General features: G+C 41.8%; 1 protein-coding gene across 2 annotated transcripts in view; it reads right to left on the reverse strand.

Moving 5' to 3' along the window:
- LOC120931574 (src substrate cortactin-like) overlaps positions 1–27,045 on the reverse strand; it is a 75,003-nt gene that overhangs the window by 7,666 nt on the left and 40,292 nt on the right. The window contains exons 9-14 of one of the 2 annotated variants that reach the window (XM_040343152.1): positions 25,037–25,147; positions 15,411–15,521; positions 12,034–12,144; positions 10,494–10,549; positions 9,327–9,396; positions 4,431–4,576 (exon numbers count right to left, since the gene is read on the reverse strand). In XM_040343152.1, the coding sequence (XP_040199086.1) occupies positions 4,431–4,576; positions 9,327–9,396; positions 10,494–10,549; positions 12,034–12,144; positions 15,411–15,521; positions 25,037–25,147 (605 nt within the window). The remainder of the gene's footprint in view (positions 1–4,430; positions 4,577–9,326; positions 9,397–10,493; positions 10,550–12,033; positions 12,145–15,410; positions 15,522–25,036; positions 25,148–27,045) is intronic. The other variant, XM_040343153.1, reaches the window with a different exon arrangement.

Raw genomic sequence — 27,045 nt, forward strand, 5'->3', positions numbered from 1 at the left:
CCTCACCTTTACTGAAATGGCTTAGTCATAATGTGCATTAGAGGCGGCAACAAGTCAGATACAGCGACCTGGCTCTTGGATAGAGGATACTCTCTGTCATCTCTCCCTCTTTCCTACCCAATTAAAGGGGTTGTAAAGGTGTGTTTTTTATTTTCTAAATAGGTTCCTTTAAGCTAGTGCATTGTTGGTTCACTAACCTTTTCCTTCGATTTCCCTTCTTAATGTTTTTTTTTTTTTGTGTGAATTTATCACTACCTGTTCCTCCTCAGTAAGATGTTCTGGCTGACTAACCCCCAACCAGAACGGCTCGGATGATGGGGGCAAAGCTTACTGAGGAGGAACAGGAAGTGAGAAATTCACACAAAGAAAAAAAAACAGAGCAGCACAGTGGTGCAGTGAGTAGCACTTTCGCCTAGCAGCAAAAGGGTCGCTGGTTCGAATTCCGACCACGACACCATCTGCTTGGAGTTTGCATGTTCTCCCTGTGCCTGCGTGGGTTTCCTCCGGGTACTCCGGTTTCCTCCCACACTCCAAAGACATGCTGGTAGGTAAATTGGATCCTGTCCAAAAAATTGGCCCAGTATATATGTGTATGACTGTGTGTCCGAAGCGTGTTGAGATCCTATGGGGTAAAATGACCGCACCAGCCAAGCAGACTCTGGCTGGAAAAAGCGCCCAGAGGCGATTCAGTTCGCATGTGCAGCGCTATACAAGTCATTCATTCAGAAATTCAGACAAAGAAAAAAAACATTTAGAAGGGAAATCGAAGGAAAAGGTAAGTGAACCAACAATGCACCTATTTAGAAAATAAAAAACAAACCTTTACAACCCCTTTAACCACTTAAGGACCGCCCAACGCCAACATACGTCGGCAGAATGGCACGGCTGGGCACAGGTACGTACCTGTACGTCGCCTTTAAGAGCCTAGCCGCGGGTCGCGTGCGCCGCCCCCGGCGCACTCACGACCCGGTCCGGAATTTCCGTGACCACGCCTGCAGGACCCATGGACCCGATCGCCGCCGGTGTCCCGCGATCGGTCACAGGACCTGAAGAACGGGGAGAGGTGAGTGTAAACAAACCTTCCCTGTTCTTCTCTGTGGCAGTGTCACTGATAGTCTGTTCAATGTTATAGGGAACGACGATTAGTGACATTACACCTACAGCCACGCCCCCCCCCCCACAGTAAGAATCACTCCCTAGGGCACACTTAATCCCTTAGTGCCCCCTTGTGGTTAACCCCTTCACTGCCATTGTCATTTTCACAGTAATCAGTGCATTTTTATAGCACTTTTCGCTGTGAAAATGACAATGGTCCCAAAAATGTGTCAAAAGTGTCCGATGTGTCCGCCATAATGTCGCACTCACGAAAAAAATCGCTGATCGCCGCCATTACTAGTAAAAAAAAAATATTAATAAAAATGCCATAAAACTATCTCCTATTTTGTAAATGCTATTACTTTTGCACAAACTAATCAATAAACGCTTATTGCGATTTTTTTCACCAAAAATAAGTACAAGAATAAGAATAAGAATAAAAGTAGAAGAATACGTATCGGCCTAAACTGAGGAAAAAAATGTTTTTTTATATATTTTTTGGGGATATTTATTAATAGCAAAAAGTAAAAAATATTGAATTTTTTTCAAAATTGTCGCTCTATTTTTGTTTATAGCGCAAAAAATAAAAACCGCAGAGGTGATCAAATACCACCAAAAGAAAGCTCTATTTGTGGGGAAAAAAGAACGCCAATTTTGTTTGGGAGCCACGTCGCAATTGTCAGTTAAAGCGACGCAGTGCAGAATCGCAAAAAGGGGCAAGGTCCTTAACCTGCATAATGGTCCGATACGATAATTTTTGTATTACAGAATAAAAATTCAGAAGTGATGTAATGTGTTGTAGTGCATTTGTATTGTATTTTTGGATGAAAACTGTACTGATTAAACTAAAATCGTACGACCTGGTATCGTCCAAGAAATATTTTCGTGTTTGTCCCTTCGGAAAATTTTGAATGACAGCTCTGTACTAACGATCAGATTCTCGTATGATCTCGTCGAAAGCGTATTTTTTTGTACGATATTCTGATCGTGTGTACGGCTTAACTCCTCCACACTGACATCCCTCCATCAAGGCATTTTGATTTTTGCAAAACTCCATCAAAGAGTCAGCCCACTGCTTTTATCAGGGCTCAGGACAGGTGCTGTGATGGTTTAACAAAGCTGACCCCTTCCACTAGCCATAATCTGTCTACATTGCATAGCCCAGAGACCAAGTGATGATCTCAATCTAAAATGATCTAAAATAAGATATGCCAAAAAAAAAAAAAAATCTTCAAAGTTGTAATACTTGCGCTGAGACTTAGTAAGATGGTGTAAAGCAGCTGACACAATTTGCTGGCCAGAAATTAGAAAATATCATAAATAAATGTAGCAGTAAACATCAATGATTCATATATAAAATAAACATTAATTCCAAGAATAAAATATCAATATAATAAAAAAAAGCTGTTCATTCAAATAGTCCCAATAGAGAATGCAAAAAAAAAAAACAGAATGTATTGACCCTAAAAATTCTCAGTGGTCAAACAGCGCCTTTATCACAATAATAGTAAGGCTTCCCACGCTCATACATCACAATTTCCAAAAGGCATCTTCAAACAATTGCAGTAAATGTTCCTCCTGAAGTTCAGGACAACACGTTGTTGAACATCAGATGGGAGCACATTCACTGCAGTTGTTTGGAGAAGATGCATTGTGGAGTGTATGAGCATAGGAAGCCCTAGTGATTAATGTCATAAAGGCATTCCTTGACCACTCAAATTTTTGAGGGTCAATACCATCTGGTAAACAGTTTGGCTCACTCACTATTTGTGTTGTGTACAATATTCAGAGATTGTAAGCTCTAACGAGCAGGGGCCTCTGATTACTCCTGTATTAAATTGTATTGTAATGCCGCATACACACGCTCGGAATTTCCGACAACAAATGTTCGATGGGAGCTTTTGGTAGGAAATTCCCCCCATTGGACATTTTCTGTGGGAATTTCCAACAACAAAAATTTGATAGCTGGTTCTCAAATTTCCCAACAACAAAATCCGTTCTCGGAAATTCCGATCATGGGTGGACAATTCAGATGCACAAAATTCCACAGATGCTCTGGATCAAGTACGAGATGGATTCCACACACATGCTCTGGATCAAGTACTCAGTCTGGTAAAATTAGCGTTCGTAATGGAGATAGTACATTTGTCACGCTGTAACGGAATGAAAAGCATGAGGCTGAAAAGCGCAAATCGTCTCTCACCAAACTTCTACTAACACGACTGGTATTGAACTTCTCTTTTCTAGTGCCGTCATACGTGTAGTACGTCAACGCGTTCTTGACGTTCGGAATTTCCGACAACATTTGTGTGACCGTGTGTATGCAAGACAAGTTTGAGCCAACATCCGTCTGAAATGTATTCACGATTTTGTTGTCGGAATGTCCGATCGTCTGTACACAGCATAATTGTACTGCCTGTCCTAATGTTGTAGAGTTATTGCAATATAAATCCTGTACAATAATAGAAGAACATTTGTAAATATGCAGGTATGTATATGTGATGTGCCAATATTTTAGGTCTAATTTCTGTACACAATATAATTGACTCATATAGAATGTCTCTTTTTATGTAGTGAAACCTCTTCCTTTTCCCCTTTTTTGTGTCCTGAGAAAGTAGACCAGCAAAACACGTTGATGCACAGGGGCTCACTCACGCGATATTATGTAATAACATTTTTGCAAATATTTTTTTAACTGACATTTGCTTTTTGTGTGTCTTTTTATACTAGTGAGTGACATTGAAGAGAATGATTATTAAAGTGAACTTTCTGTTTACTCATGCAAGGCAGGGGAAAGGTGGTTAAATGTAAGCTCCAGATTGACTTGTCAGAGCTCACACATGGCTATGAAAACCTTGTCAGCCCCATGTAACAGAACTTGTCCAATCAGGAGAGGGCAAAGGGGGAATGAGTCACAGTCCTACCCAAACTTGGAACTGCTGGATATTTTACATAGCTCATTGCACCCAAACAGAACAGTCAAAGAATGAGAAAAGGTGAGTATATGCTACTAGGGGAGGGGTGTCTAAGTAAACCTTTCAAGTTGCCCTATATGGGCAGCATCACTATAAACTTTCAGCTACATAGACAATGTTACTCTGACTATTTCTCATCTTTTTTTCTCTCCTTTGCCTTCATTGGTTTTTGTATTGTTTTCTAATCAAAATGCAAGGTAGCCATTGTGACCAAGGATATGTACTAGGAGAAGAGATTAGAAACCTTTGGCCCAGGAGTTCTGCCAGTTGCTGTTAAAAAGGGAAATTCCTACACTGAACTGATATTTTTTAAGATTATCATTTTTAATACATTAAACAACTATTTTATTTATGTCTTACCTCTTTTTTTACTTGTCCTTGTCGCTCAATCTTGTCTCTCTGCTCTCTCCTTGCTCTCTCTTCTTCTGCTTTCTTTTGGTTTTCTTTCTCTGCTGTCTTGGCCATGTTTTCAAATCGTGATCTTAGATTCTGAGCATCACTTGTCACTTAAAAAAAGGATTTTCAGGGTAAAAAAAATACTACTACTACTTATCTTTTTTCTGCAGCCCTCAAGCATAAATGTGATACGAACACAACATACCGGTATACACTTTGAAAATGGTAAAAATCTGAAAAATAATACATAGGCTCCTCAACACTCTAATATAATACTTTAAGCAGATACTTGCTCATAAATTTGCATAAAGCACTGGCAAAAGTTTTTGTTTTTGAATAATGCCGCGTACACACGATCGGTCCATCCGATGAGAACGGTCTGATGGACCGTTTTCATCGGTAAACCGATGAAGCTGAATGATGGTCAGTCGTGCCTACACACCATCAATTAAAAAAACGATTGTGTCAGAACGCGGTGACGTAAAACACAACAACGTGCTGAAAAAAAACGAAGTTCAATGCTTCCAAGCATGCGTCGACTTGATTCTGAGCATGCATGGATTTTTAAACAATGGTCGTGCCTACTAACGATCATTTTTTTTCTATCGGTTTGGAATCCATCGGTTAAATTTAAAACAAGTTGGCTTTTTTTTAAGCTATGGATAAATAACCGATGGGGCCCACACACAATCGGTTTGGTCTGATGAAAACGGTCCATCAGACCGTTCTCATCGGTTTGACCGATCGTGTTTACGCGGCATTAGGGTTGGAACTAATGTGACTAGAGCAATTTCGTTGAAGCAATTTCCCTAAAGCCCCATACACACCATCAGATTATCTGCAGATTTTTGTCTTCAGATTTACCAAAACCATGTAGTACAAGGGCCTGCCTGATTGCATACAAATTGAAACTCTTAAGGTTTGACCTCCTATTAGATGGTTTTGGTAAATCTGCAGAAAAAAATCTGCAGATAATCTGATGGTGTGTATGGGGCTTAAGAAACAAGCAATACATTGGTTTATTATCTCTAGAGATTTAAACTACAGCCGGCACTGGACAGCCTGACAGTGTCTGTAATATTCTAGTGCCAGCCTCACTCAGGAGAGCTGGAGTTAGCAGTGTGGGAATGGTGGAGCCTCTCCTATCTCAGGTAGGTAACCACTGACACTCTGAATATATCTGATCACCTACTGACCACCAATGCAAGCAGGCACTTCTCAGTTTATCACCAGTGTAATTTAAACACATTTTTCACTGACCACCATCGCAAAGGGGACACTACATCGTGGTAGGAGGACACAGTACTGACTACTAGTGTAAGGGGACACTTTTCTACCAACCACCATGGTAAAGAACACCAGTGTAAAAGTAGACTTTACCACTGACTACCAATATAAGAGTATACTACACTGACACCAGTGCCTCTTCTCTGCTTACCATTGCTAGAGACACTATTCCATTGACCACTAAGGCCTCGTACACACGATAGGTTAAACAGAGGACAACAGTCTGATGGACCGTTTTCATCGGTCAAAACCGATCGTGTGTGGGCCCCATAGGTTATTTAACCACCGGTTAAAAAGAAGCCAACTTGCTTTAAATTGAACTGATGGATTCCTAACCGATGGGAAAAAAACGATCATTAGTAGGCACAACCATCGGTTAAAAATCCACGCATGCTCAGAATCAAGTCGACGCATGCTTGGAAGCATTGAACTTCGTTTTTTTCAGCACGTCATTGTGTTTTACGTCACCGCGTTCTGACACTATCGTTTTTTTAACAGATGGTGTGTAGGCGTGACGGACCATCAGTCAGCTTCATCGGTTAACCGATGAAAACGGTCCATCGGTCCGTTCTCATCGGATGGACTGATTGTGTGTACGCGGCATAAGCTTTCCACTGACAATCCAACATAAGAGGTCCCTTCTTTTCTTGCAGATTAGTCTGCTTAGGAGTAATTTTGAGTCCTTTTAACATTCTGCCATTTCACCAAGTCTTGATGAAGTGGGTCTGTGTGCCAAAAGTCTTGGCTGTCATTTGCCTTGCTTGTTGTAACCAGTTGAACAATACAATTTGGACTCTTCAGGATTTTTTGACCTATTACCATAGGCTTTAATTTCTGTCTGTCTTATGTCCTCCTATATTAGACAAAATCTGTTCATTGAGAGGTTGTTTTTTTCTCCTAAGTGCTTTCCTAACATCCAAACCCTAGCAAAGGAATGCAAGGACCTGCACTTCGGGGCGACAAAACGGTCTCTCAATACACAGGTGGTCCAGCATAGGAGGGAAAAATATAAAAATATAGTTTTTCTACACCATAAGGAAAGGGGACATTCTTTAAAGGATAGCGAGATGTATGTTTTGACAGAAAAGACAACTGGTTCAAAAGAGGTGGGAAAAAGGCCATCTATGTTAAACTGGAACTGTCTCCCACATATATTGCTGTTTTACCATCTCTAACATGGCAATTTCACCATTTACACCTTCAGCCATGTATATCAAAAGAAAAACATATAAGTAGACTTCCTGACACCAAGGGACGGGATTATGTAATTCGAACGGGGTGAATTCACAACCTTCACAATTCCCATTCTATTCTTTGACAATCATCTGCCTTGACACATTCTGTGGTGACTGGATTAATATGTTGCCCTTGTGTCTATAAATGTCAGCTTAAGTTCCTGACACTCGTAAGTCCTAATCTGGGCCATCGTATCTATGCAACTGATTCTTAGAATCAGTTACGCATAGATATCCATTAGATCCGACAGGCGTAAGGCTCTTACGCTGTCGGATCTTAAATGCAATTTTTTTTTGGGCCGCTTGGTGTAGCCTCTGTCGTTTTCCCCGTCGAGTATACAAATTAGCAAAATACGCGAATTCCCGAATGTACGCACGGTCGACGCAGTGAAGTTACGACGTTTACGTTAGATTTGTGCCGCGTAAAGTTTACAGGCAAGTTCATTGTGAAGAAAGCACTTGCCATTTAAAACTTGCGGTGTAACGTAACGCAGATACGTTACGCCCGCACAGTTTTACGCCCATATACGAGAATCTGGGCCACAATGTATAACAAATGATTTCCAGAGCACTATGGGTGAGGTAAAGAGGCAATGGCGGTTAATTTACTAAAACTGGAGAGCGCTCCATACCACAGGATCCTCTGCTACTGCTGTTTGGATTAGGCTCAACATCAGGACACACCACCCAGGATCCTGGGGAGTGTTCTTCTTCTCATTATGCACAATGGATTTATATATGCTTCCTGTTTGCCTGGAGAGCAATACTGAAGAAGTGGACTTCTTCTGTATGGCCGACCATCTTCAATGTAAAGAAGGAACTGAAGCAACTACTAGGGATAAGCTAGATTTGGAGATACAGAACTATTTCCATCTCAAGTGTTTCACATCCAGATGGCAGGCCTTTATGGTCTCTATTTTTTCAGACTCAGAATGGCTTCCTTTCATTTTGGGGATTGGCTCACATATGCCTCTCCTAAAGCACCATAAACTTTTGCCCTCCTGCTTTCATAACATATTTAAGGAACTCTGTCTCTGGCCAAATATCCTTGGAAACATTGCATCATTGGTTTTCCCCTGAGTATTCAAGTGGCTTAGCGGTCTCTGGACTTCTGTACATTTTCTTGTAACCTTAGTGTTATCCTGTCTCCCCCACCTAACTTTCACCTCCCTTCCCTCCTTATTCACTGTAGGGGTTAATGTTGTGGTAATACACATTAGGTTTTTGGATTCTTGGTCCTCCCAGGAATGGTACTGACAAAGTGAGTAGGAATTACTTGCATGAAGACTCCATCCACGCCTCGTTACTTTACAGGACAATTCTGTTATATTGTTATAAGAATGTGACCTTTTTGATCTAAGGTTTTTCTCTTATCTTTGCCTGCTTATTTTCCTGAAGGTTTTTATTAGAATCTCTGATCGCTTGGAGGATCGGAGCGATGTAATGACGTCACTTCTGGTCTAGGGTGGAAGTAAACAATTTTTTATCCCTTTTGCTTTTAAAGGTAGAGGAGAGATTTGGGGTCTTATTGACCCCAGATCTCTCCATAAAGAGGACCTGTCATCCCTTATTTATATTACAAGGGATGTCCTTGTAATAGGAATAAAAGTAATTAAAAAAAATTAAAGGGACAGTGTCAAAATAAAAAATTGATTAAAAAGGAAAACAAATTTAAAGCACCCTATCCCTCCGTGATAATGCGTAAAAGTGAACACATACGTAAGTCATGCACGAATATGACATTTTAATTTCATATTTTTATTATTTCGTATTTATTTAAAAAAATGTAAGCGTCGCCTATGGAGATTTTTAAGTATCGTAGTTTGTCGCCATTCCATGAGCGTGTGCAATTTTAAAGCATGACATGTTAGGTATCTATTTACTCAGCATAACATCATATTTTATATCTTACCCAAACACTTAGGTTATATATTATGATTTTTTGCATTAAAATGAATGAAAGTGTATTTTTAAAAAGAAAAAGTGTTTCAAAATCTGCTGTGCAAATACTGCATGACATAAAATATTGCAACAATCGCCATTTTATTCTCTAGAGTCTCTGCTCTCTCTCTCTCTCTCTCTCTCTCTCTCTCTCTCTCTCTCTCTCTCACTCTCTCTCTCTATATATATATATATATATATATATATATATATTAATAAATGGGGGCTCTAAGAAATTGTCTACCAAAAAATACTGATTTAAACTTGTAAACAAAAAGTGCCAGAAAAGGCTTGGTCAGCAAGTGGATATTCCTGTTAGCTTTATTGTAATTACTAATATTTCTACCCATAACTCTTGTTTTTTTTCCATAAACATAGTCAAATTCTTGTAACTTACTGGCTTCCAGGGGCTGTGTTTTCTGGTATACAGAACTTGGTGCTTCAATGTCAGCAAACCCTGAGGCAGACTATAGGGACAAAATACATATAAAAAACAGTGAGGTACGCATACACAATTAGTCCTTTGTTTTTTAAAGCTATATTGCACATTCCCTTTACTATATACAGTATGTCAAAGGCCAGGCCATTTAAGACAGATTAAGAAATAACTGAGAACTGGACACAACTTTTCCAGTCAAGGTTCTGATGATTCTACTACAGCCATCACTGCAAACCCACCACATTATGGCATGTTTGGACATAATCATTCATACCTTGCAATAGTATGACCTTATTTATTGATCTTTTTAGTATGCTATAACAAAGTTTCAGATGATCCTATATTTCTTAAAGTAATTATGTTATTAAATAATGGCTGCCATTGGTGACCTCCTTCTGAAGGTTCTGATAGTTGCCTGGCACATTGTCTTTAATTCTTTATTTGACATAGAAGGGTATGCAGGTCAGGACAGTTGTAATCAGCATACAGTACCTGTTCCAGGGTGGAGACTCAAAGTACTAAAGCAAGATAGTCAATGTAACATTCAGGAGAATGCCAGCAATGGCAGAATTTATTCTTCTAACATGACAGATTTCCTTTTTATTTTAAGGTGGAGACAATGTTCCTTTTTGAATGTCTTGTTTGCCTATATGTAATTCTATATATCGTCTAACACAGAACTATCACTTTTCGGTCATGCACTGTGATCATATGGACTCAATGGAGAAAAGAGCAGAAAGCTCATCATATTTATGACTTTAGTATACCAGAACAATATACGACACTGCTTTTCTTTTGATTCATACCAGTTGGAAAAGAGTGGATTCCAAAATAATTTCCTTAACAGTCACCTAGCTGGAAGGTGTAGGGTTGGTAGCTTTATTATCAACACATGTAAATAATGTCACTTCGCCATTCTATCCCTTTTACAATATTTAAATATAAAGTTAGCCTTTTTTATGGGTGCAATTAGGATTCTAGGTAAATAGCATAACTAGAGATTAGAATTGCTTTGACTCACTGGTTTGGATACAATGGACTGCAACTGTTACAAATTGACAAACAAAGCAATCTTTTCTAATCAGCCATTATTGCATAGTAAACAGTGCAATCTGAACTTCTCACCTTGTCCACACGGTCCGTCTGTACTCCAAAGCGCCCTCCAAACCCTTTGGCATAATCTAAATCATCAAAATAATTTTCAGTTGGAGCATTTTAAAATAGTGCACCATTATTTTTTTTAAGATTTTAGGCTTTGTTCAGATGAATGTTAGCGTCTGTCCTGCGTGCATGCGGTTTTTGTTTTGGCGACTGCATGTCCCCCCCCCCCTCATGCAGGCAACCTAAAGAGGTGGATACAGACGCAGCCATAAAGGAGCAGCTGTTTGGCCCCAAAAATACACAATTTGTGTCAGCATGCACCTCTATAGGCTGCATTCATGAAGCTAGGAGAGGATGCAGATACCAAAACAAAAGCAGCCTGCATACAGGACGGGTGCCAGTGCCCATCTTAATGAATCCTTCGAATATCAAGCACAAGGCGTACATGACACTTTAATAAGCACATAACCTGTGCTATATTGTTTATTATACCGTATATACACACACATACAATATCTATTCACATATCTACCGATAAATAAAAATACCTGCTTTCTCCTCTGCCAGATCTTTGCAGTTTATTGAAGGTGTAACTATCATAGAATATCAGATGTTTGGCCATGGACTAGCAAAAACATGGCTACATTATTATGGGTGTGCCCTATACAAATAGGAAGCAAAGCATATGGCAAATACAGCACAGAGTAGATAGAGGGGACACAGCCATTGACACCTTATTTGTAAACTGCAAATAGAAATAAGATCAGACTAGATTCTGTCTAAGCAAAAACTGTCTATTGTGGTTTTTATTTTTTGACACTTTTTTGGTGACTGGGTAGGGGTACAATGTACCCGATACCTATTCACATGGGGGGCTGGGATCTGGGGGCCCCTTTTTAAAGGGGGGTTCCAGATTCCGATAAGCCCCCCGCCCGCATGACCTCAACAACCACAGCCCAGGGCCCAAAGGGCCTGGTATAGACTGGGGGGAACCCTACACAGTTTTTTTCATTGATCTTTCATCTATATTGCTGGGAGCTGGCAATACATTACAGCCACAAGCAAGTTTAAATTGCATTTTTTCCTTTAGAAATGTAATTCTTGCTGTGGCAATGTTCTACACATCGCACAGATGCGCCACTTTACAGGCAGACTAAGGGGACCCCCAAGGCTCGATATTTAAAGGAATATTTCATTTTTATTGTTTCACTTTAGGCATTATTAAAATCACTGCTCCTGAAAAAAACAATAATTAAAAAAAAACGTTGTTTGCATTGTTACATGTCACCTAGGGCAGTACCCAGGTCCCCATACACTTTGTATGTTAATAACATGCATATAAGCTTTTAAAATTAGGACTTTTGATTTTTCATGTTCGTGTCCAAGAGACTTTAATAGGGTTTGTATGTTCGCTAGAACTTTTTGCCTGTTCGAGGTGTTCTGGTGCGAACTAAACTGGGGGGTGTTCGGCCTATCCCTACTCAGAAATAACTAACATACAAATATATGACTTATAGATAAGAGCCATGTGTCAACATTCTAATTAGTTTGGTCTACATATCACCTGTCTGAGATTCATGGGGCTGTAGCTGTTCCTTATGGCTCCAGCTGTGAGCAGATTTATCTTGTCTGTCTTTCTGTACTCCAAATTTCCCTCCGAATCCTTGAGAATGATCTAATTAGGCCAAAATAAAAGTAGCAATATAGGTGGAAAAGCTACATTTAAATAAAAAAAACTGAATATAATACTTACTAATTTCAATCTGTCATATACAAAGTATTGAAACAGTGAACAGAATGAAACAATATAGAAACTGGTTTTACTTTTTGAATTTGTGCTGTCATTGCTTGTTTATCAGCTGTGCAAAAAGCAACAGACTTACATCTCTGAGTCTGACATTTTAGCAGTAATCTTTTTAGAGCCAAAAGGTCTTCAACCTGCTCTGTACTGTACATGGACAACTCAGATAATATGGATTTAAAATGGTCCCAACTACACTAAATTTATTACATTGTAATAACCATTGTAATGTTACATTGTAACATTCATTTGGACAATGCATGCACATTATTTTCATCCACATGTCAATTCAATTGCTTCAGAAAGAAAGATTCCTTATATTATACAGAAATACAATGTTAAAGTCCAGCATTAGCCAAGGCTTCTTTTTTTAATTTTCATAGTAGGGAAGAATGAAAACATCTTTCAAACTTTTATTGCTGGATGGTGGCGGATAAAAAAGAGTGCTAAGAGTATTTATTTCATAATAGAAGTCCAAATATAGCAATCAAACTAGTTTGGGAGCTATAACATTCCCCTTCGTTGGGGGTCCTGTTCTCTGATTGTGTGCTTCATCAGCTGGTTGTATAAAAGATGCAAAGCTCCTTAAAATTGTAAATCACACTACATTAACCTTCACAATGTGAATAGGCTAGACTAAAATTGGACCTTTAATGTTAAATTAGGGGTCAGGAGGACAACCAGAATTGAGAATGGGGATCACATATATTTCACACATGATAGTTTCTAAGAAGGCTTTACATTTTGGAAAATACACCTTATTAATTTTGGCCATCAATGGCTTTGGTAACCATTTCCTGGCAATGGGTAATTGAGAGCAAATATTAATACACATATTTGGAATTGTTGTATTATGCTGCATTTTTATGGAGCTATCTATCCCTAGCAGAGAGAAATATGCTATATTCAAGCCCTGTATACACGCTCAGTTTTCCAGGTGGGAAAAAGTCCACCGGGAAAACCAAGGGGAAAGTCAAGAACTCGGCAGGAAAACTGCCAAGAGAGCTTTGGCCAGGAATCCCGGCCGTGTGTATGCTCCATCGGAAAAGCCTTGCAGTGTTTCCCATAGGAAAGTATTAGTAAATCTGGCAGAAAAAAAAAAACGCCCCATAATACACTGCGAGATCTCAGTGCATTGACGGCTGCTGATTAGCCAAAGCATGCACCTGACCTGCATGCTTTGGCCAATCACAGCGCAATGTGCTGCGAGAGCCATGATTGGCCAAAGGCAGGGTGCCTTTGGGCAATCATGGCTCAAGGGCTAAGTCCACGCCCCACACTATATAAGGCCGCAGCTTACACGGTGGTCGTATATAGTGATTGAATGAAGATTGTGCAGGTAGTGGTGTAGCGTGCAGTCAGTGTAGTGTATATATAATACAGTTCAGAGTATATAGTGCAGTTAGTGTAGTGTATATAATACAGTGGAGAATATATAGTGCCATCATTGTAGTATATATAATACATTGCAGAGTATATAGTGCAGTCAGTGTAGTATATATAATACAGTCCATGGCAAATAGTGCAATGTAGAGTATATAATACAATGTATTGAAGGGGACAGGGCCTCTTCCTGACAACCCTGGAATGTGGTTGTTGGGGTCTGTGGGCGGGGGCTTATCATAATCTGGAAGCCACTTTATCAAGGGGGCCCCTGGATCCCGCCCCCCATGTGAATTGGCAATGGGTACATTGTACCCCTACCCATTCACCAATTTTTTTTGAAAAAAGTAAAAACCACAACAGACAATTTTTGACAATTCCTTCATTAAAAAAGAAAAAAAGCTGACAGCTGTTATACAGGCACGGACAGCCATCTGGTGACATAACTCAGTGACCTGCCCCTTCTGACATCATATAATGTCATATAACATCAGAGGGGGGCGAGGTCATCCGGTTACGTCAGCGGGTTGCCCGCCCTTGCCTATATAAGAGCTGTCAAAGCAAAAAGACAGCAGTTTAAGGTTTTTCTATTTTCCGGATGTGTCGGGCAGCGTGATTGACAATGGATTTACATTGCTGGGCACTTTTTTTTTTTAATAAAGGAATTGTCAAAAACTGTCTCTTGTGGATTTAACGTTTTGATACTTTTTTTGATGAATGGGTAGTAGTACAATGTACCCGATACCCATTCACATAGGGGGGGGCCGGGATCTGGGGGCCCCTTTGCTAAACGGGGGTTCCAGATTCCGAAAAGCCCCCCACCCACAGACCCTGCCAACCACAGCCCAGGGATGGATGGGGGGGACCCTGCACCATTTTTTCATAGATTTTTCATCTATATCGGCGAGATTTGGCAATATATTACAGCAGCAAACAAGTTTAAATTATTATTTTTTCTTTAGAAATGTCATTATTGCTGTGGCACTGTTCTACACATTACAAAGATACAGATGCACCACTTTACAGTCAGACTAAGGGGACCCCCCAGGCAAGATATTTAAAGGAATATTTCATTTGTATTGTTTCACTTTAGGAATTATTAAAGTCACTGCTCCCAAAAAAACGATTGCTTTAAAAACGTATTCTTGGAGCCCATTAAGGGTGGATGGGTGGCAAGCCTCGTTTGAATTGCCAATTCTAATTGCCATAAACAAATAAGACCTGTTTTCATACACGTTTATAAGTAATTATATTGTGATAATTGTTCTGATATTTGACACATTTGTTGTTAATTATTTCCCATATATGAGCTCACAGATTACTATGTCTTTCTCATATAAATTCTATTAAAAATATTGAACAAGAAAAACTTTTTTTGCACTGATACATGCCTCCTAGGGCAGTACCCGGGTCACCATACACTTTTTATGGACATAATGTTCGCATGTTCGCTAGAACTTTTTGCATGTTCGAGGTGTTCTGGTGCGTACCGAATCGGGGAGTGTTTGACCCATCCTTATTTAGAAATCACTAACATACAAATATATGACTTCTAGATAAGAGCCACTTGCCAACATTCTGATCAGTTTGGTCTACATATTGTGAGGGAATGTGTTGAATACGTTTTTTGTCACTGGAGTGTTTGAATCTATTCTTAGGTATCACACCCACTGGGAGGTCCTCCCAACTAGGGAGTCCATAACAGTGAGGTAACCATCTCTCTAGCGCCCTCTTTCACATCTCGGTCTACATATCACCTGTCTGAGATTCATGGGTCTGTAGTTGTTCCTTATGGCTCCAGCTGTGAGCAGATTTATCTTGTCTGTCTTTCTGTACTCCAAATTTCCCTCCGAATCCTTGAGAATGATCTAATTAGGCCAAAATAAAAGTAGCAACATTTAAAAACAAAAAACTGAATATATTTCTTACTAATTTCAACCTCTCATATACAAAGTATTGAAACAGTAAACAGAATGAAACAATATAGAAACTGGTTTTACTTTTTGAATTTGTGCTGTCATTGCTAATTTATCAGCTGTGCAAAAGCAACAGATTTAAATCTCTGACATTTTAGCAGTAATCGTTTTAGAGCCAGGAGGTCTTCAACCTGCTCTGTACATGGACAACTCAGATAAAGTTTATTTAAAATGGTCCCAACTACACTAAATGTGTTACATTGTAATATCCATTGTAATGTTACATTGTAACATTCATTTGGACAAATCATGCACATTATTTCCACCCACATGTCAATTCAGTTGCTTCAGAGAGAAAGATTCATTTTATTATGCAGAACTAAAATGTTAAAGCCCAGCATTAGCCAAGGCTTCTTTTTCATTTTTAAAAGTAGGGAAGAGTGAAAAATAGGATTTTTTGTACTCACCGTAAAATCCTTTTCTCTGAAGTCCATGGACGGACACAGCTCCTTAAATCTTGACAAGTGGGTTATGTTCCCTGTTTACAGGAGAGGACTAGGCAGAAACATGTTAAATAGTTAAATACATGTTACATTAACAGAGTTGAACAGCCCCGCCCAGGGGGCGGTCCCTCCAGACATAACCCTCCTCACTGCAGCTTGCAGCCTCAGTTCGTAACAAGCAGTACAAACCTAAAAAGGAGGGGTGGGAGCTGTGTCCGTCCATGGACTTCAGAGAAAAGGATTTTACGGTGAGTACAAAAAATCCTATTTTCTCTTATCGTCCATGGACGGACACAGCTCCTTAAATCTTGACAAGTGGGACGTCCCCAAGCAGTGTCAAAAAACGAGGGGTGGGAAATATATCAGTAAAAACAATTTTAACTTCACCCCAAAACAAGCAGAGCTCCTCAACGGAGGAGGTGCAACTTTAAACAGCCGCCGGCAAAAACTAGCGGCTGAAAAAAACATCATAAGATGCACTCACAGCAACCATGTAAATTCTGGAAAAAGCGTGAACGGACGAGCAAATCGCCGCCTCGCACACCTGTGAGACCGACGCATGATGTCGGGAAAAAAAAAAAAAAAAAAAAAAAAAAAAAAAACCCAGGAAGCACCAATTGCCCTGGTCGAAAGTGCCGTGACCGGAAAGGGGGGCCCGCCCTTAGGAGCATAGGCCTGTATGACGGCCTGCCCGATCCACCGAGAAATGGTGGTCGACGAGACCGCCAGGCCCTTTTGTGGACCAGACACCGACACAAAAGAGAGTCAGAAGCTCCGAAATGGAGCCGTAGTAGGCTGGTATACCCGCAAAGCGCGTACCACGCCTAAAGTATGAAAGGCCGAAACCTCCTTCGGAAGAAGGGAAGGTCGCGGGCGCACCATCACCTAATCCTTATGGGGGATCAAGCATGGCGGCTTGCAAGACAAGACCGCCAACTCAGAAACCCCTCTAACAGAGGTAAAGGCCACTAAAGGGGCCACCTTCTGAGATAGTGTCAAGAGAAAATCTCTCTGATGTTTCCAAAAGGAAGGTTCCTGAAGAACCGAGAGCACCAGAGTCAAAACTCATGGGGGAAGAGATGGGCCAAGAGGGGAAAGTATATGACAAACCCCTTGAACACAAAAAAAGGGGACCCACCAGGGAACGGGCCGCAAAAAGGCCACTAAAAGAACACAGCCAAGGCTGAAATCTGCCCCCAAACGGTGCTTTAAGCAATTTTTAGATCCAATCCAAGCTTTAAAAACAGCAGGACCCTGGACATTGAAAGTACGCCCGTGGACGTCACTCCATCCCTTCGCACCAAGAGAGGTGCGACGGTAGATCCTCCGGAAGAAGACTACGGTGCCCTGTTGAGATGACCGAGTCAGACAGACCCTGGTCACCTAAAGTCTGGCTTCCAATAACCATGTTAAGCAAGTCAGTGACTGTACAACAGGAGGAAGTATGGGACCTTGAGACAGGAACCTCCTGCCCTGGCAATCGCCAGGGTGCCTCCGCTACCAGGCGCCCGATATCAGCGTACCAAGGACGCCGAGATTAATCTGGAGCGATTAGAATCATCGGGATCTCCTCAGCATCCACTCTGTGGAGCGGCCGAGGAAGCAACTACCATGGAGGAATGGCAAAAAATCACCGATACAGACAACACAGGGTCACCAGCGCGACTGACGCGTCTGTACAAGATCACTAGACCTGGCCACTAACTGACACCCTTGCGGCGGAGACAAGCTGCCAGGAGATCCATGCCATGTGAGGCTCACCTCCTGCAAGGGAGCCGAAACACCCCAAGCACAAAGACCAGTCGCCCTGGTCCAGCATCTGGCGACTCCAGTAGTCTGCCTGCCGGCATACCTGATGGTAGACTGAAGCCACGGCCGTGGCGTTGTCCGGCTGAAACCAGATTGGTCGACCACAAGGAGAAGCATAGCCTGATCGCCTAAAATAGTAGGACAATGAACAGTAGACAGCACCTGGTATTCCCAGGCGGTCTTCCACCAGGCACTAGCCAGGCCCGACCCTGGGTAGCTACCGAGACCAGACACATTCAAGGAGGTGTGGTCATAGGTCCACGCAAGTCCAGCGACTCAGGGCCGACTGGACCCCCCAGTTTTGTGAACCTCCAGGTTCACAACCCGTGAGCTGGCATTCGTCGTAAACACCGACCACTGGAAGGAAGGAAGGAACAACTTCCCGGACCGAAGAGTCGGGAATCTCTGTCACCAACTCAGAGAGACTCTGACTAGGTGGCGCACAGGAATCTAATGATTTCAGAGACAAGAGATTTTTACCACCTGGACAGTAGTTCCACTGGAAAACCAGGGTGTGGAACTGGGCATACAGTACCACCTTGAAGGAGGCTACCCACAGACCCTGAACCAGCAGGCGCCCGGAGAGAAGACCGATTGCGTGATGCCAATACCTTCTCCGCAGACTGAAGAGTCTGCAATTTCTCCAGGGGAAGAAGGACCTTTGCCACTGAGGAGTCTGGATCAACACTAGATACTCCAACGCTGAGTCGGAACCTAGCATGCCCATAATTTGAACCCTGGGTCGCACACATGTAGGGCAGGCTTGCTGCCACTGAGCTACACTTTCTGGCCTAAACGTTTAACATCCACCCGAATCTTCGGAGGGTCTGAATGGGAATAACCCATCCACTAGGTCGGAGACAGAAGCTGCTCTCAGAAGAAAGTCGTCAAAGTAGCCAATGAGGCAAAGCCTCGCTGTCCCAACAAAATTCAAATAAGTGCGAGCTCCTAGCTGAAAACCCATGGTGCTGACGCCAGATCAAAAGGGAGGGCCACAGGCTGACAGAGACCCTTCTCTCATCACGAAGCACAGAAAAAAACACTGACATGTGCAAAACGGGACATGCATGTATGCGTCCCTGATGTCCGAGGACGTCAGGACATCCCCCGGATGAAGCGCAGCTACCACCGAACAAATGGATTCCATGCGGAACTACCCGACGTTCACAAAGGTATTTAGGGCCTGAGGCCCATAGAAAACCCCAAAACTCTCGTCCTGCAGGAAAGGTAAAATTACCTTGCAGCTTAGCAAATCCCACACTGCCCAAGGCAGACCGACGTGCCGGGAGGGGAAGACACAAGGACAGAACTTTGTTCTGTGGATAGGAGGAAACCCTATCTAGTACTCCGAAGAGACCACCTCGCAGACCCACTAGTCGGAGAGCAGGGAGGTTTCACTGAATTGTGAACCTGCAAGCCGCCCCTCCCACCTAGAGACAGGAAGGGAAGGCTATATACATTGGCAGGATTTGGGTGCCGGCGTGATCGGCTTATGCACCCAGGGACAGATTAGTCCCCCAGCTGGGCCTTTGACGGCCTGGGAGGGTTGCCCCTAAATAATACACACACATAGTGTGTATGTATATTATGTAGGTGTATGCACACATGTCTTTGGAGGAAACCGGAGTACCCGGAGGAAACCCACACAGACACAGGGAGCGACAATGCAAGCTCCAGGCAGATTGGCGTCAGTGTGCAGATTGGCGTCAGTGTGCAGATTCGAACCAATGACTCTTTTGCTGCCAAGTAATGGAGTTAAGCACTACACCACCGTGTGCATAAAACCATTCTGAAACAGACGCCCTGGATAACAAGGGCGCAGCATTCAATGAAGCATCACAGACCTATATGAGGCCCTGGACCAGCTGGTCCGCTAGGCTAATAACCTCAGGAGAGAGTCGGTGCTCCTCCACTGTCTGGTGCAAAATGCTCACTCTGTGAGTTGTATACAGCACTAGGGGTCAGGACTACTCCAAGATGGCCGCCGAGCGTTCAGAACGCGGCCACAGGAAAAAGGCCAGCACAATGTAAGCTGCGCCATAGCGTGGCTACGACAAAATGGGCGCCAATGGGAGTTTTCAATGTAATTGAAAAATCTCCCAAAAAATAGCGCCAGCGACCACTGAGACCCCAGTGTAGTGGCCACAATAGGCCGCAAGCCAGACCCCAGCATGGTAAACATGGAACGGGTCAGTACTTCGGATCTTCTATCAGTCAGATCCATACAAGTAGGGGTTCCCGCCCGGCGGTGAGGGACTACAAAAGCCCTCAGTGGCTTTTCTCATTCCGCATCTCAGAAATTATCAAAGAAGGGCACAGAAGGAAAAAACCTACACAGCGGTCTGATTTGTGTGATCCAAAAAAGACCGAGCCCTCAGCGGAAACCCAGCTGCACTATGCAGCTTAGGAGAGTCCCTTGCAGCAGTAAAAAGCGCACCCATAAATGCCTTATTCTGCCCTTTTTTTTTTTTTTTTTTTTTTTTTAACTAGGTACCTAGTCCATGGCTCCATAACAGAGCATTCCCCAGGGGATAACGGGGGAAGGGGGCACTCTTTTACCGCCCGCCCGCAGTCCACCCCCACCCTGGCACAAACTGTGTCCAGGACTAACAATAAAAACTCTGTGGGAATCACAGGTGCTAACACCTGCTGCCACCACCAGCATGTGGGGAAGGACCCAGATACTGACTCCAATATTTACATATAGTGTGTATTATAATATGCACACCTGTCCATACAAATAGACAAAAGCTCCTAGAGCCCTATTCAGGGCCTCTCACCCACTTGCTGCGCTGACCAGGGGTAACCAGGGGACTCCCTCAGGAGGAGACTGCACAGCGCTGCCTGTGAGGAAAAGAACCGTGAGGTAACTTTTGCAGGGACCTGTGTTTAAACAGGAAAAGCCTCATAGGGCTGTTTTATTTAAGGATAAGACACAGATACAGCATAAAAAGCAAAACCATTACAGGTGTCACCAATCAGTCAGTGTCTGCTGAAGTATAATCATAAACATCTGTGCTCATCACAGGGCTTTTTACCTCACAGGAAAGCCCAATACAAAAAAGAAAAAACACAGGCCAGATAACACAGTCCCCTCAGGAAGGCCCCCTCCCCCCTGACAGCGGCAATGTTAGCAATGCAGCAAGGGAAAGGAGCAGGGAAGTAAGGGGAAGGGACCCCCGAACCCCAGGAATGCCCAGCTGTACCAACCCACCGAAGCAGGAGGGACTGTACTTACCCGTCCAAGCGAGGACTCGCTGACGCATTCCTGACAGAACTACAACCGAAATGGAGGTAGCTGTTGGCCCGGTCCACTGTGAGTGAGACAACACCACAGCCCAGTCATATGTGGACCTCGGAGCAAAGCTCACCGGCCACCTCAGGAGTCATGAGGTATGGCGTGGCAGACCAAGCCTCTTTGCAAAGGTGTGCCCACGCTTGCTGGTCGGACTGAGTAGACTACAAGGATCTATAATATCCAGCCTGTCTCTCAGCCAACAGTTGAAAGAAGATTCTTCAAGAAAAAGTAAAGTAAAATAAAATAAAATTTCTCCTCAGGGCGCTGGGCCCAAAGGGAGCCATACGTCCTTCTCCTTTGCTAGGCAGAACGAAACTGAGGCTGCAAGCTGCAGTGAGGAGGGTTATGTCTGGAGGGACCGCCCCCTGGGCGGGGCTGTTCAACTCTGTTAATGTAACATGTATTTAACTATTTAACATGTTTCTGCCTAGTCCTCTCCTGTAAACAGGGAACATAACCCACTTGTCAAGATTTAAGGAGCTGTGTCCGTCCATGGACGATAAGAGAAACATCTTTTAACCCTTTATTGCTGGATTGTGGGGCATAAACAATAGTGCTAAGAGTATTTATTTCATAATAGAAGTCCAAAGATTACAATCCAACGCGTTCGGGAGCTATAACATTCCTCTTCCTTGTGGATCCTCTCCTCTGATTGTGTGCTTGACCAGCTTGTTGTGTAAATTTTAAATCGCACCAAGACTCTAATCTGCACTCACACCAGGCGCTCATACTTAGCCCTGATATACATAAGGCTTTTGATAGAGTCAGGTTGTCTTATTTAGACCTATTACTCCCTAAACATGGCATATGTAATGAATGTTTACATGGATTCAAAGCATTATATCAAAATCCACAAACAAGAATTAAGCTCCCCGGTAATAATTCAGATTTTTTTTCTCACTGGGCAGGGGCACTAGGCAGGGGTGTCCATTATCTCCACTCCTATTTTCTTTAGCCATGGAACCCCTCGCCTGTGCTATCCAAAATAACTTAAGCATTAAAGGTTACACTAAAGGCTCCAGAGAATTTAAATTAAGTTACGATGTCCTATTGTTTCTGACCCGTTAATTTCTCTACCAAACCTCATTAAATAACTCAATATATTCCATAACCTCACTGGTTTAGGCGTAAATCTATCCAAATGTTCTGCTATGATAATAAATATACCACCCCAAATGACATCCCTTTGAAAGGAAAAATTCACATTGTTCTAGCGCCTTTAGATATTTCGGAATTCACTTCACTCCTTCCTATAAAACCCTTTTTCAGGCTAATTATATACTACTCTTTAACAATATAACATCCTTGCTCAAGCTATGGTCAACTTATGACATTTCTTTTACAAGTAGAACAGTTGCCACTAAAATGGTTGTTTTTTTACACATTTTTTTGGAACTGTGAACATCTTAAACCTACATGGCAACTAACCTTGAGCAAAATAAAGCAATTGACAGGTAAAACAATCTAATTATCACCACAAATGTGTCTTTTGTTCACACCTATACCAGATATTTCCATATCTTGTACTAGACTTATCCATACCTTATTTAGCTCTATTCATTGGATAATAGTGTGTAATTTGCGCTCTACCCATATAACTTGGCACCAGGTAATAAACAGAATGGAACAAATTTAACTTTCTGAATGCATTCATCATGTTCTTTTAGATACAATGCATATTTTTTTTATAAAAATGGAAACAATGGATATCTCTCTACATTTACAATTTCCTTGACAAATAATACTAAATGTGACATAGATTACTTTTATATTATTGAACTATATATATGTTACCTACCTTTAGCCATTTGTATATCTGAACTTTTAAAATTTCTCGCCTATACATCTTAAACATTAATGTATTGGATTATGAGCTTTTGACATAATATATATATTTTTTAAATCACACTCTGTTAGCCCTTACAAGTTCATCACTCTATTCAAATCAGCAGTTGAAGCCCTAATAAGAGGAATAGTTTAGCCTTCTAAATGTGTTGGATTATTATCTTTGAATTTCTATGAATAAATAAATACTCGTAGACGTCTTAAGCTTTGGTGTGGATCTTTCGTATTTATTCCACTTTCCTGGGTTAAAGAGCCAAGGTACTTCATACTCTACAGTAGTGACTTACCTTCACACTGAGAATTTAAAACAACTTTGGATCAAGTCCCTCAAAAGCTTTATTTTTTGCTGTCTGTGTCTCCAGTGGAAACATTTTTCCTCACCTCCCATTTTGTGGACAAACATTACAATGGCAGAAAGTGGAAATCTCCCCAGTGGGGACAAAGATAGCAGTAAGAACTTAACAAAAATGGAAACTGACGTGCCACACCACTGCTAAGAGGTCCAGATACAACTTTATTCCAATAAAAATTATAGGGTCAATCTACAAATTATCCAATGCATTTTGGCAGTCCAAAGATGCTCTCTTTATCAGGGCTTGAAAACAATGTGAATAGGCTAGACGTGAATTGGACCTTGAATGTTGCTTCTTCCTGAGTGATTACAAGCACAGGCCTTGTCACAGCTAGTTTGACAGTTGTATCTGGACCACTTAGAAGAGGTGTGGTGCTTCACTTTTAATTTTTGCTACCTTCAACTACAAGCCAATGATCCACGAGGGTGTAGAAGCTGCCTGTCCAGGAACCTCATTATTTACAGCAACATCAACACTTTAACCTCTTCCTGCCTGCCACACGCATATATGCAGCCTCTCTGCGGTTGGGCTTTAATGCTGAGAGTCCACATATATGCACAGTCACCGGCAGAGACTTGAAAGCTACCGATGCATACTTGTGATCAAGAGCTTTCTGATCGTGTGACTGTCAATCACAGTGGTCACATGACCTAAATGCCCACTTCCCAGAATCTAGAAGCTTATAAAAGGCCCAGGAGACAGCAGCGGGAAGGGGTTGAGATTGCAATAACATTAATATAACCTTACAGGTCCAGTGCTATTTTTTCACTGTCTTCAATTAGTAGTAAAAACCTGACCTGGGATTCTAATTCTTTTTTTTGGGGTGGAAGTCGGTATTAAAGTGGAGTTCCACCCTGAAAAAAAAATTTCCTCCAAAAAAAAAAAAAAAATATATATAAAAAAAAAAGAAAAAAAAATGTTTTACTTACACGAAATAGCTGTTGCTATGCGGAAGTCCAGAATCTGCCTCTTCATCCTCTGCGGTGGATTCTCTTCCTCCTCCTACACTCGGTTTCTTCTTGTGAATGGGGCGCGCTGAATTCTGGGAACTGTGTGTATCCCAGAAAGCAGCCGGCCCATTCACAAAGCGTCGCGCTGCTCGCACATGCGCAGTAGAAAAAGGGGCAGTGAAGCTGCACGGCTTCACTGCCTGTTTCCCTTACTGTGGATGGCGGCGCCTGGAGCTGCCAGGATGGAGGATCGGCCTCGGTGGGGGCCGACATCGCTGACGACAAGGACAGGTAAGTGTCCTTATTAAAAGTCAGCAGCTACAGTGTTAGCAGCTGCTGACTTTTATTTTTTTATTTCTTTTTACCGGACCTCCGCTTAAAGTAAATATCTAATTATTATGTCAGGACACCAGTCCAGTAGTTTTAGACACACTCCTGATGTTGCAGAGACTAATCGTTTATGTGAATGGCTTCACATTTCAGATATTGAATCTGATTTACAAAAGAAGTTGAGAATCTTCACTTTCTATATGAATATTCACTTCCTCCCTTCTATTCACATGATCAGATTAAAAAAAAATAAACAAATTCAAACATTTTTGATGAAGATTCTCAGCTTTTTTTTAGTAAATCATCCTCATTATCTCTATAATCACAATTATAAATCATAGGTTCATGGACTTTTTACTTTAATGGGAGGTCTACATACCTGTTTGAGACTGATGTGGCTGTACCTCTTCCTTGTGGGCCCAGCTGTGAGCTGATTTATCTTGTCTGTCTTTTTGTACACCAAATTTCCCTCCAAATCCTTTAGAATGATCTGAAGGTCATAAGTAAAAATACGTGAAATAAACTGACAGGACTTGCGGAACATCAATTTGTAAGAGTAAGTTGAACATCTAAGACATAAAGTTTGTTTGCGAGAAATACCAAAAGAGACAACATCCAGGCAAATCAAATCAATATCATGTGTCCGACCATTAATGTCCTAGCGATTTTGTGACATGAGTAAAGGATATAAAGCAAAGGTCTGGCACAAAAAAAAAGGGAGAGAAGAAAAAAAATAGACGGCCACGGCCTGCACTATTCATCTGGGGCTTACAGGAGCTCCACAACAAGGGGAGGAAGCATGTAAAAGCAATAAGCAGAGAGAAAAGTGAAATTAAGAGAAGAAAGGAGGGGAAATAGAGGGGGGAACAGGCACCCCAGGGGTTTTTAAGCTGTACCACATAGAACCTTTACAGTTCTAAGAATCAGGTGGCCATTTGAGAAGGCAGTTAGTGGTCTATCCAGAGCTGCCAAATCTCAAACCGTGAACCCAGTTTTTGACCTCTTCAAAGCTAAGAAGTGATGTTTTCCACGACCGTGCTATAGTTTGCTTTGTTGCCATAAAAATGTGAGTAATTAGGGTGGCGTCTGCAATAGGTTTATGTAAGAGTGCCCACCATGGGTCTCTGTAAATTCACATAGAGGACCATATCGACCAATGTGTCTACCCTAATCCACAACCTCCGGACCTTGAGACAGGTCCACCATATATGTTTCATCTCGCCCAAATCTGGGCAACCTCAAAAGCAGTTGAACGGGTATTATGCCTGACTTGTAGCGATCCTAGTTGGGGTAAAATACCAACAAGACATAACTTTGAAAGAACATTCAAGAGCCAGAACATTACAAGATGATTTAAACAAGGTCTCCCACATTTTACGCCAGTCGCCTGGTTATGGAGCAGGGACCAAGGTCTTTTGTCCATTTGTCAGACAACATAGGGGTTGTTTTTGTTGTTTTCCAATGCAAAAAGTATAACAAGAAAAAAAATGTCAGTACTAAGACTTTTACTACACTCATCAGGTTCATACTTGCTTTGGAAATTTCAATGTGTTTGGTAATAAAGGAAACAGAGATAGAGAAAGTTGCAGGGCTCAGAATTTAGGAAGTGCATTCACAGTGAGCTACATGAAGGCTAACTGCAGGGGATTGCAGAGAACTTTTAGACTGTTAGATTTTTCCAATGTTTCTTTAGTAGAAAATGAAATTAGTGCAAAGCGATCAGGTAGTCAGGAATATCAAGTAAAGTTAAAGGGGTTGCACATAGCCACTGCCAGCCCCTCTGCTCACATAAACACAGTCCTAAACCTTGTGGACAGTCTTCCCAAAAGAGTTGAAGCCTTTATAGCTGCAAAGGGTGGACCAACTTAATATTGAACCCTACGGACTAAGACTGGGATGTCATTAAATTTCATGTGCGTGTAAAGGTAGGTGTCCCAAAACTTTTGGTAATATAGTGTATACTAGGGCCAATTTAGACAGGAGCCAATTAACCTACCAGCATGCCTTTTGAGTGTGGGAGAAAACCAGAGTACCCGGAGGAAATTCACACAGGCACAGGAATTACATACAAACTCCATGCAGGTAGTGCCATGGTTGGGATTTGAACCGACAACCCTAGTGCTGCTAGGCTGAAGTGCTAATAACTTATCCACTGTGCTGACCTTTAAATTGTTGGAAAAACAACAGCATGTAATGAAAAGTAGCTTTCTAATGTGACTTTAAACTATATATATATATGCCTTTGACTTTTCTATCTAGCAAGTGGCACTGCAGTGTTATAATGTGTATTCTATGGTTCAATGGTAATGTAATGAGAGGAAGTGTTTGTTTTCCTCACTGTGCACTTGTTTGTTGTTCTCTTCCTGTCATGATAAAAAGCATGTAATA

Source organism: Rana temporaria, chromosome 3, assembly GCF_905171775.1.
Source record: "Rana temporaria chromosome 3, aRanTem1.1, whole genome shotgun sequence".
Taxonomy (NCBI): domain Eukaryota; kingdom Metazoa; phylum Chordata; class Amphibia; order Anura; family Ranidae; genus Rana; species Rana temporaria.